The 12,088-nt window shown below is 45.5% G+C and overlaps 1 protein-coding gene across 4 annotated transcripts; it reads right to left on the reverse strand.

The window, feature by feature from the left end:
- Positions 1-1,164: 1,164 nt before the first annotated feature.
- LOC142924296 (uncharacterized) lies at positions 1,165-9,417 on the reverse strand. Of its 4 annotated transcripts, none has more exons than XM_076066429.1 (5): positions 9,292-9,417; positions 6,833-6,956; positions 5,703-5,822; positions 5,101-5,280; positions 1,165-1,441 (listed from the first exon to the last, which is right to left on the reverse strand). In XM_076066429.1, the coding sequence occupies exons 3-5, from the start codon at positions 5,737-5,739 to the stop codon at positions 1,239-1,241; spliced, it is 420 nt and encodes a 139-aa protein (XP_075922544.1). In that variant the 5' UTR covers positions 5,740-5,822; positions 6,833-6,956; positions 9,292-9,417; the 3' UTR covers positions 1,165-1,238. The 4 variants fall into 4 exon arrangements, 2 of the variants coding, with proteins under 2 accessions (XP_075922544.1, XP_075922545.1); XR_012941482.1 differs by having other exon boundaries at positions 1,178-1,441; positions 5,101-5,206; positions 9,292-9,411; XM_076066430.1 differs by having other exon boundaries at positions 1,183-1,441; positions 5,101-5,260; positions 9,292-9,409.
- Positions 9,418-12,088: the final 2,671 nt, after the last annotated feature.

A 12,088-nucleotide genomic window follows, 5' to 3' on the forward strand; every position in this document is an offset into this window, starting at 1 on the left:
TTATTATTATTTTGTATTCACTTTATTTTTATTATTTTATTGTTCTATCTACGTGACTTTATCGAAAGACCCAAAGAATATTAATTCCTGCAGTCACAAAAGCTTTAAGTCAAGATTCAAGCACAACACACATTAATACATTTTGGAAAGCGAGTATCCTTGCACGTACAATGCACTGGACCGCATGTTCGTGTTAAGTGAGTCAGGGGCTTTGTCACTGCCTACCCCATGATATAAATAATCTCAGGGAATTCAATTGCAAGTGTGCAATCTCCCTTCCGGTGGGCATCGAGGATGAGTCATACCCTGGCTTGCCAGGAGGCAGTGGAACACAACTGTGGAATCCTTTCCATCTGCACGGGATAGAACGTTGCCCCCTTGCTCACATTCGTTCGTTTTCTGCGAGTGTACTGGTTTCCCCCCACATGAAAACACTCAGTAAGTGGCTGCAAATATCGGAATGTAAAGAGAACCGCAGATCTTGGGCGATTGTTGGGAGTGCCGGCTCACCGCCTGGCTGCTGTCTCCCCGCTCGTCTGTGGGAGACATATAGAGGTACTGAATAAGATTTATATTCTCTACATAACATGATTCCTATCTACACAAAGAACTCACCGCGTGGAGTACAGCAAGTGATATTCCACGAAATAAAAAATAAACGTACATGACCACAACAGAAGCCAATGGGTACAGCTGTGCATACACGTACACACATATACACGATTCCTACTGGTGGTTGGAACGATTCACCACTGCCGGAGAGTCAAGGAATTGCCATGATTCAGGATCATGAATGCAAATTGTCCCCGTGCTCAAACCTGAGTACGATTTAAAAGGTCATAGAATGCCTTTGTCGGAAGCAATTACTTCCCCATGTCACTGCGATGGGCAGATTCATGCCGTTGCAGTCGGCTTACACATTGTCAGTAGACCCCCATACGCAAGCGTACGCATTTGGGTTAACCCCTCCTCCCCCCTCCATGCATACATACTAAATGGATGCCCCCTAACAGCTACACCACCACTCCCCACACGAGACGAGCACGTGACTCTCGGTGTAAATGGAGCCGGAGCACGAATAAACGTGCCGATGCCCCAAGTACAGCTGCCACCATTTCTACGACAGAGCAAACCCAGGCACATTTCTCAGCAAGCCGAGGTCTATTGTTAAAACTGTGCAGTTCACGGTGATTAAATTCAACCATAGCCATACCCGGGGTACCAGATCTCGGCACAAATCAATTCCTGCTGCCACCCGAACACTGTCCGGGGGTCAAACGCGGACAGGTGGCAGCCCCAGTCGCGAGGCCACATCTGCGCCGACTCACGGTAAATGTGTGCAGGGCCAGCAGGAAGAGCCCCGGGATCTCGGAGCGCAGCCACTGGTTCCACGCGCTGTCTCGGTCCACGTCCTCGCGTGACGACGACACTTCAAAATCACCTGACCGGAAGGAGGGGGGTGGGAGGGAGAGTAAGAAGGTACGAAGGGGAACCTTCAAACTCTTTCACAGTGACCCGTTCTTCGTGTGCGTCACCCTGCAGCCAACCTCTCTGCTCTCGTGTGTGAATGTGGGTCAGTTTGGTTTAATCGTTCAGAATGAATGGGGCATGACCCTAGCCCTTGTGCAATTGTTTTTTTCCATGAGATAATACCAAACACATCATTCATGTGTGTGTGTGTGTGGCCTGCAAGCAAAACCTACATTCTCTCGAGTCGTACATCAGGAGTAGTCACAGGTGGGAAAGCATTGCCGAATTCCTTGAAAGGCTCAACTCTCTCCAACTTATGTTGAAAGCATTTATGCATTAGTTCTGTCCGTACCTCTTTGTGCCTGTACTGGGGGCACACCGACTGTCTCGTAAAGATGATTGAATGTGATTTCATTGCTCATGTAAAGTTGTGTTGCCCGAGGGTAAATGGGCTGCATTGATGAAAGGGTTGCCCGAAACGGATCCAACACCAGCGCTCCAAGGATGACGCCGTGTATGCGCGATGTCAACCCACTGCATCACATGTCGAACGATGGCTCGGAACGTATTGTTCCCTCTTGCTAATTAAATATTTCAAGCGCAGGTTGAAAAGGGTTACAGAATTAACAGATACTTTTTTTACACACTTTTATTGAACTTAATCTCTTCGGATGTATGAAGCTGAACGAGCTGAAATTTTCTACACAGACTTGTCTTGCGTGATAATTCAAAATTTCATTTCAAAGACCGGTCCAGGTGCCACCCATCATGGTCAGATTCGCGTTTTTAACGAAATTTAAATAATTGATACTACCAAATTCTACCAACCCTTTTTGAAATCACTAACGGTGGTGCCCACCTACGAAGGCAAACGTCTTGTCCAATCGTAGCAGCTTTTGCTGGCCAGCCTATGACCAATGAAAGGAACGCTAATATCGCCGCTCGTCATGGTGCCGGAGAGGCCGTTGTGCTTCCCTCTTCCTTAGCGTGAGAGCAACAAGTACAAACAAAACATGAGGTAAAAGACAAGATTTTCAATGCACACTTTAATCTCCACTGAAAAGTAGAAAATGAATAATTTTAGATTATAAGCTTTCGTGACTGCAGGAATTACTCTTTGATTATTTCGGTAAAGTCACGTAGAATATAAAATAAAATAATAATGGAATACGACGTTTTGATTGCAACACAAGCAACCATTATCAGGTAAGAATTCATGAGAAAGCATAGTAAACTTACAAATATAATGCAATACAACACAGAGAGTCGGCTAACACAACAGTCAACACCCCACCTGGTTGATAACGTTCTTCCAAAGATTGCAAATTAGAGGTCTCAAAATCCACAAATAAGGGACACCCCTTCGTCCTATCGTCTCCACCATTGACTCACCCACATACAAACTGGCCCGATTGCTGTCTGAGACATTACAACCATTCACTGGTAAGACCACCTCAGCTGTACTTAACTTAGCTCACCTGGTATCGTTAATTAAGGACATCTAACTATCTCCAGGTGAATTGCTCGTTAGTTTCGATGTGGTCTCTTTGTTTACCAAAGTTCCTGTGCCTGACACCATTGCAATCATTGAAGATTTGGTCCAACAAGGACTGAATGTTGATGTAATGGCCCTGGTGAGACACTGCCTCACCAACACTCACTTCACCTGGAATGGAACATTCTGCAAACAAGTTGAAGGTTCTCCCTTATCTCCAGTTGTAGCCAATGTTTTCATGGAAAAATTTGAAACAGATGCCATCCAGGCATCCACGCTACGTCCTTCCTTATGGAAGAGGTACGTTGAAGACACGTTCGTCATCTGGCCACATGGCCGACCAGCTCTGAACCAATTCCTCAACCACATCAATTCCATAAACCCAGCTATCAAATTCACCATGGAGATATAAAAGGATGGCAAGTTACCATTCTTGGATGTTTTAATCAAAAGGAGACCAGATGACTCAATGGGACACTGTCTACAGGAAAGCCACCCATACGGATGCATATCTAAAACCTGACTCCCACCACCATCCTGCCCAGAAGAATTCCCTGATCAAAACTCTACACCATAGAGCTCGATGTATTTCCGACCATCATCACCCAGCCAGTGAACTGCAACACACACACCAAGCTCTCAAGATGATTGGATATTCAGACTACGCAATCCGTAAAGCTATCACCCCAACCGTTGGGAAAGAACCATCTGAGGACCCAATCAAAACCATCACCTTGCCATACATAGCAGGAGTCACCAAAAATATATCCAAAATCATGAGCAAACAGAAGATCCAGGTTCGATTAAACACAGTACATAAAATTTGTGATCTGATCCCATCTGTGAAGGATGTGATCCCTGACATGCAATACCTAGGCGTCTACAAACTAAGCTGTGTCTGTGGCAGTAGTTACATTGGGGAAACTAAGCGACATGTCTCGAACCGTGTTCGTGAACATAACGCAGATCTGAAACACGGGAGGACCAATTCCTCGGCCGTGGCTGATCATTGTTTTAATGCGGTGGGCTCACACGAAATTGATTTCTCCAAGACGAAGGTACTTTGCAAACCCAATGGCTATCAACAAAGGTTTGTTCATGAAGCCATCCATATTTATAGACACAGACACAATTTCAACAGAGAAGATGGGCACAAACTGAGAAATCATTGGAAGGACATTATTAACCAATTCAAGTCATAACTGGCTGATGTTTCCATCCTACCTTCCAATGTTAGTCTCACTTTAACATCACTAGCCCCGCCCACTTCGTTTATGACCCTTGGGCTACACCCATTTCAAACCTTTAAAACAGCCTGCCTCAGCAGCTTTCCCCTAAATTTTTTCCTACTGATGACGATTGCTTGTGTTGCGATCAAAACGTCATAGTTTTTTGTTATTTTTTGTTATTTTCTTTGAACCTATCTACGTGACTTTACCGAAAGACCAAAGAATATATTTGAAAGAAAGCCACCCTTTTTTATTGAGCACATCAAATTTGATGAATTTTAGGATCAAAATAATGTATTTTCAAATTTTGATCACAGATAAAACTGTGCATTTAAAAGCTTGTTTCTTACCTATTTTTTTTTTATTCTTCGTTAAAAGCTTGTATAGCTTTAATCCAAAAATTGGGTCAACAATTGCTGGGATTTTAAGCCTCGCCACTTTTACGTAAGGAGGCACAAGTAGGCTGGCTTCCCAGAGACCAATGCATTCGAAGCGACCGATTTAAGCCACGTCTCGTCTCTACATTTGAATAAAAACAAAATGGCAGAATCACATAGGGGCCAGCTGAGATTGAAACATTTGAAGAAGCAAGAACGCTCACAACCACCGACGTCCCGTGTGGGCTGATCTTGTTTGTGTGCTGCAGCGTACGTGTGCATAATGCCGGAGTGATGGTGCAGTGGGAAGTGCACTGCTCTACAAACCCAGAGCCCTGGAATTCGATTCCAGGGGGTTTTTAAGCATTGGCTTCAAGCATCAGCAGGTAAATGGAGGAGCAAATGAACAAGAGTTGAGAGGAGACGAATGATGAAATGGTTCGGATGATAGGAGGAGGTGCTACGAATGTGTTTGTCCATCTTCTTTTTGGCGAGGTGGATGCAGGGAGAGCGTAGCCGGGCAACGCACCCTGAATGATGAAGCGGAAACCGTAGCTGCGGAGCGGCAGGAAGGCGAACACGGGCTGCTTGTCCAGGAGTGAAGGCAATCCCCCCGAGCGCTCGCCCGGTTCCGCCTGCTCCAGAGGGAATGCCAACGCCAGCTCCGTGGCTTCCACGTTCTCCTTCATCTGACGGAGCACGCGTGCAACTAAAGCAAAAGATTACCCGTATAGCCTATAACCGACTGTTGGGGCAAGTGCTGTTCGCGAGCACTCATTAAAAGCCGCCATGGCACACGAGGTGGTGGGATGCCGGCACCACGCATGGTCACCTTTGTCTCCTCCACGCTGATATTTCACACAAGTGCTGTTAGCGAGCACCTAAGGCCAGCACGGCGCAATGACTGACACACGCCCGCGCGGACAAAAGCGTTTCGTCAGAAAGCGCCAAGGCAACAGGGTGTCAGTGTAACCGTAGGTCTTGCGCCGCTTCCAGAGCTTGTTTTGTCCTTCCCCCACACCTCCGATTAGCACGGTTGGCGACGTACAGTGCGAAAGAAGTTCAACATATACACATATACATTGGCGCGGAGTACGCGAACGGGACGCGAGTGGGGAGCGTAGACGGCACCTTGGCGGCGTTGAGCGTTTATTTGATGAGCAGCCATCTGCCGCAACTCGTCGAGTGCTCGATCTCCACCACGCCGTCCCCGAGCTCCCTCTGCTGCATGAATTGCACGCTGCCATCGACCTGCAGCGGGCGAGCACAGAGGGGCGTGGGGGGGAGTTCAGAACCATGCACCATTGTGTGAATACACTACAGCGACAGCACACCCTTCATCGAGAGGAATTGCGTGTTATATTTTTTTTAAAGCATGTCATTTTACTTTGAAAACAGCCTGTATAATAGGGCTACAAGGCAGAAATGTGAATAGTCAAATTGTACTCACTTTTTAACATTCCCCCGGTTTGCTCAAAAACGAAGTGAATTGGCAAACGCTTGCCTACATGACAACTTCATTTGATTATCTCCGTCGAGGGAAATAGTTTAAAATGTTGTCATTATACCAACATGACGCCTGACCCAAAAGGAAAGATTCATGACCCAGCAAACAAGCGAATACTTGGCACAATTTAAACGCAACAGACAAGCGATCCATCAACTCAACTGTGCATTGTAGGCTCTTGATTGTTGACGCCGTTTGACTGGGCGAGTGGTCTATCTGTTCTGGCATGGTGGTGTGGGAATGTGGTTTATGTTTGGAGTTTGCATGTTCACAGCGTGGTGGCGTGGATTTTTCTCCGGGTTTTCCAGTTTTTCCCTCCACAATGTATAAACAAGCGTTCGTAGTATTTTGCTTCTATAAATGTCCACGTGATGAGCCACTTTGTTGAGCTATCATTTGTGGCCAGGTCGCTTCTGAAAAAGAGCTACATAGCTCATTAGGCCTTACCTGGTAAAATAAATAAAAAATTAAATTTAGTTTATATGGAGAGATGGCTTGTGTTTCGTGAGGTGCGAAGGAATGGGATGGTGTGCATTCAGTTTGTGTGTGTGTGCGAGACAAGACGCGTCCTCTAACAATGCGTGAGAGACACCCAGAAGCGAGTCGCGAGTGGCAGGTAATAGTTAACCTGGCCAGCAGTGGTTGGCGTGGGTGAATCGGATCTGGGTGGTTGAGCGAGAGGATAACAAAGCATCAAGTGGCACGGTCCCCGTGCTACGGAACCCGCTGCATCGTGGGAATAGCGTGGTGTCACCTTGTTGACTATGGTGATCCGCAGCCGGTGCAGGAAGAGCAGCAGGGACGGGTGCATGTCAGGGAACAGGTTCTGTTTCTGGTGGCTTTCCGACTTGAGAGGCAGAACGATTCAGGTCATCCAACTGCGGAGACGCAATGCTATGGATCATGAGTCACCCGGACTTGTTGTGTTTGTTTATGGTTGCTATACAAGCCATCAAATCTACACCACGAAGAGAGTTGATGAACAAGTAGGAGAGTGTGTAACTGGATAACATTCATGTGCACAGGCGTTTCAGATGTGAATATGAAATAAATAAGGTCGACTCAAACGCCACTCTTTAGGATTTGGCACACTCAATAACATTTTAATTGGTAAATTAAGATCAACAAACCATAGTCAAATGGGTAATGCACCGATGTACCAATTGTGGTTACGGATGATTGCTAAAGAAGAAAATGCTGAATGCGGTTTGGAAGCGAGTTTAAACGTGAATCTACACCATTTAAATATATTTTAAACAACCCGTTGCAAATATGACGGTAATTTGAAATGTAGCACTGTACATCAGAACAATTTGAAAGACGTTAGAGATTTGAAACTGTCCAAAAAGAAAGGGGGAAAATAAATGTATTTTTACATAATACAGGTTTTTTTGGGTAAGATCGCGTAAATATAAAATGTGTCGGTAAACCCACCACCACCCGACACAGCCAAATAGTAAGGTTTGTCACTTAAACAGAACATGCCAATTCGTTACTAGTACAGCACACCGGTTGTGTGTTAGAGAGCAAAGCCACAACATTAATAATCTGAGTACGACGTTTCGCCAGTAATTACAACCAGCATCATCAGGAGGCAGCCAGATTTGTGGATTTCAAAATGTAGATTTATTTAAATCTATATTTAAAAAACAGAGAAACTGGAACATTATTATTACAGAATTTGGTGGGACATATGTCGAAAAGAGAATGACTCCAGCTTAGCTTGCAAAACTAAGAGACACAGTGTGGCCATGTGGCCTTAATGAGAGAGACTGACTCCAGCTTAGCTTGCAAGAACTAAGAGACACAGTGTGGCCATGTGGCCTTAATGAGACAGACTGGCTCCAGCTTAGCTTGCAAGAACTAAGAGATACAGTGTGGCCATGTGGCCTTAATGAGAGAGACTAACTCCAGCTTAGATGGCAAGAACTAAGAGACACAGTGTGGCCATGTGGCCTTAATGAGAGAGACTAACTCCAGCTCAGCTTGCAAGAACTAAGAGACACAGTGTGGCCATGTGGCCTTAATGCGAGAGACTCACTCCAGCTTAGCTTGCAAGAACTAAGAGACAGTGTGGCCATGTGGCCTTAATGAGAGAGACTGACTTCAGCTTAGCTCGCAAGAACTAAGAGACACAGTGTGGCCATGTGGCCTTAATGAGAGAGACTGACTCCAGCTTAGCTTGCAAGAACTAAGAGACACTGTGTGGCCATGTGGCCTTAATGAGAGAGACCGGCAGAACAAAGTTGACGTTGGAATGAAGACAAATGGACGAGGAAGGACACGGACTGCGTTTCACACATCGCCGAGTGCGTCTCGAAACCTTACCACGCCTACATATATTAACGGACATCGATTAAAGTGGTCCCATTAGATTTACAATTAGTCTGAATCTTTAGTACACATTTAATGCCTAGGAATATAAAACATGTTGTAAGAGAATACAGGTCGTTTAAACAAATTCAAATATTGCTTACTACAACCAAAGCTCATTGAAGAGTCGTAATTTAAAATGAAATTGGCAGAGCAAAAGATTTTCATTAATTTCACTGCTTCCATTATAACATTAACGAACCTGTGGTGGGCCCATTGCTTGCATATTAAACACTCAACACGAGTCATTGTTATTGACTTCTTGCCGTTTCAGTGGCACATATCGCACAATATATACACAATTTTGCCATCTTCTTTGGTTCTTTCGGTAAAGTCACGTAGAATAAGATAAAATAATAAATTGATAAAATAAAATAATAATATTCTCACGACGTTTCGGCCACAACACAAGTGGCCTTCATCAGACAGTCTCGTCCCCTTCACCTGATGAAGGCCGCTTGTGTTGTGGCCGAAACGTCGTGAGAATATTATTGCGTTATTTTATTTGATCAATTTATTATTTTATTCTCATTCCACGTGACTTTACCGAGAGAACCAAAGAAGATGAATCCTTGCAGTCACGAAAGCTTTAAATCGAAATTTTGCCATCGTCTGTTTTGCAAAATATCGTCGCCAGAACATTTATCTTAAGTGCATTATTCCTGACCAAATGTTAACGATTAACAAAAGCGCAATAATTAAGCTTGCGCATAAAAACCTCACACGAGGCGAAAAATCCCTCAAGGGCCCATAAACTACAATCGCGTTTAAACACATAAACTGTACGTATATATCAATGCACACATTGTGTAGCAGCAGCATGATTATTATTAAACTCACCTTTAATAACGAGGCACATAAACACGAGTAAAAGTGTCAATATTAATGTGCCACTGTACACGACGTGACGTAGCTGGGGCCCCGCCGCCCCCCACGGTGAACGGTGACGCAACGCGTACAGTGCCCGCGTCACAGATTGGCGCCTCGCGTGCACAGAGCGAGGCAGCAGCAGCAGCAGAGCCAGAGGGGGGGGGGGGGCGTTGCCTAGGCGACGTCGGCACCCTCACGATCGACTCCACGGACAAGCTGTGTGTCACGTGGTGACGCCCACACCACCAACACCACCCGCCCCTTACTGGACGTCTGTGAACAAGAGCTTCATAGCGCTTCGGATTTCTCCAGGGTCGATACAGCGTGCGCGGCACCTGTACGCGGCGAGTCCTCGTTTAACGCGGTAGATGCGTTCCTGAAAAGTGCCGCGTTAAGCGGAAACTATTTTCCTCCCGTAAATAATAATAATAATGTCCACGCACGGTAAGATGGGGGTCCAAATAACTTGAGGGGACGCCGCCGCCGCGTTACCGTCTCATCTCGCTCAACCGCGCAGCTCAAGAAAGTAGTCCGCTCAGAAAGCGCGTTGTGACGGAGAAAACGCGTTGTAGTGAAAACGCGTTATCGTGTGAACACGCGGGACAGACCCAGGTGTTGTGGGTTAACTCCCCGAGATAAACTTTCTTCCAACTTTGTGTTTTATACGCCCGGTGCTCTGCCAATTGTTGTTGTGAGCGTCGCTCCTCTGCCCTCTGTTGTTCATGGAGGGAGACTGCACCCCAGTGCCCAGTATCATCCTCCGCGAGCCTCTTCAAAATGCTGATCTTGACACCGCTGGAAGCAGTCATCGGCCTTGACCTCACCCCACAACAGTGCAATTTTAACAGCTCAACATCAAAACACAATGATGGGTCGCTTGCACCAATCGCACAACATCCCAGCATTGACTCTCAGCTGTTAAATTTTGATTTAAAGCTTTAGTGACTGCAGAGATTCATATTCTTGGTTCTTTCAAATTTTCTTGTTGTGGTTTTCACACCTGATGATGATTGCTTGTGTTGCAGTCAAAAGGTCGTGAGAATTTTATTGTTTTATATTTGTATTATTTTATTGTTTCCCTTCGACGTGACTTTCCCGAAAGAACCAAGAATATGAATCTTAGCTGTTTCTTGTGTAGAGGGGGTCACGTCTGTCACCATAATTGCCCTAATCCTACAACTCGTGCTGCGTAATATTTTCCTTTCCATATTATCTGTGACACACATAATGAGGACAACCGGTAATCCAAATGAAACCAGAGGTGGGAAACCTGTTCTTTATATTATTAATTTCAGGCAATGTGAACACGACTTTTAGAAACACCGATGCAGCTATACACGTGCCATATTGGCCAGAAATTCAGTTGATACTAATAGGGTTTATTTGCCAGTATTGTACATTATTTACATTACTTTTGTTTGGGCGGCAGGGTGGTGCAGTGGTCACGCCCGTGCATGACATCTTCTGAAGGACTGCCTGGCTTCGCTTTCCTCATTCTGGTCCCTTTCTCTGCATGGGTTTACTCCCATAGCAAAACAACAACATACAATGTAACTGGTACTAGCCAAACATCCAAATTACTCCTGCGAAAAGTTGTCAGGCCCCTCCTGAAAAAGAGTCTTGAGACTCAGTGAGGTTTTCCCAGGGAAACAGCCTATTAACAACATTGTTTCACTGCATGTGAAAAATAACGATTTTCAGGATTAAATCTGTGGCTGTTTACATTGAAACAACAAGTTACGTTCAAGTGATAATTGTAACTGGCACACAGTATCCCTTCACTTTGGCACGAGGAACTACAGACGAGGGACAACAGCAGTCAAATGGTGAGCAGCTGGCAACAAATCCCCCCCCTTCCACTCCTGCCCATGCTCTGTTGTCCTCTTTATATAAAGATGTTATCGGCCAATTAATGAGAGTTTGTACTCTTTGGTTGTTTAGGTAAAGTCGCGTAGGTAGAACAAATAATGGATCACGACGTTTCGATCGCCACACAAGCAATCGACGAATTTTTTTTTAGTTTTTTCTACCAACGTGACTTTACCGAAAGAACCAAAGAGTAAGGATTCCTGCAGTCACGACAGCTTCAAATCAAGATTAATGAGTGTTTACATGTGGGAGGAAATCGGAGCACCTGGAGAAATCCAAGCAAATGAGGGGCCAACGCTCTATCACAAATCTACACATGGAACAGGCGGAGTCCACATTATTCGACACCGCCTTCTCTACCTCCTAGACGACCAAGGGGTGGGAGTTGTCGCAACATTTTTGTGATCCACCAACCCTCACCTCCACGTAGTCGTTGATTACAGGCATACATATCCACCACAACCATCCGGCTAAAGTAGCTGTAATGCACATCTAAAATTCTACAAAAGTTGATGTGGCAAATGTCGCAGGTCAATTGGTTTGATTTCTATGCGCATTAACCAGTCTCTAACGTATGCACATTTAGATTCGCATTCGGCCGCCAATGGAACAGGTGGAGTCCAAAAGCAAAGTGGATGTACTGATTGTATCTTCATTGCGGGACTCATCCAGCAGTGGATTGACATGGGCTTCAGGTATCCACGTGTGGACGGCAATGAACACTGGGGCCACCTGGCGGTAAATGTTTGCCGGTGCACATTGGGACCGGCTCACACGTCACTGGCCCCTGGGCTGAAGTTAGGACCCTGGACCCCAAGCTCCGTCGTCCTTCAAAGGGCCAGAGCTCAGTGAGGCCAGTGGTCAAGGGAAGATAGGTCCTTGGGGATAGGACCCTGGA

This window comes from Petromyzon marinus, chromosome 11, assembly GCF_048934315.1.
Source record: "Petromyzon marinus isolate PM22_M1 ecotype Great Lakes invasive population chromosome 11, UKy_Petmar_22M1.pri1.0, whole genome shotgun sequence".
NCBI lineage: Eukaryota > Metazoa > Chordata > Hyperoartia > Petromyzontiformes > Petromyzontidae > Petromyzon > Petromyzon marinus.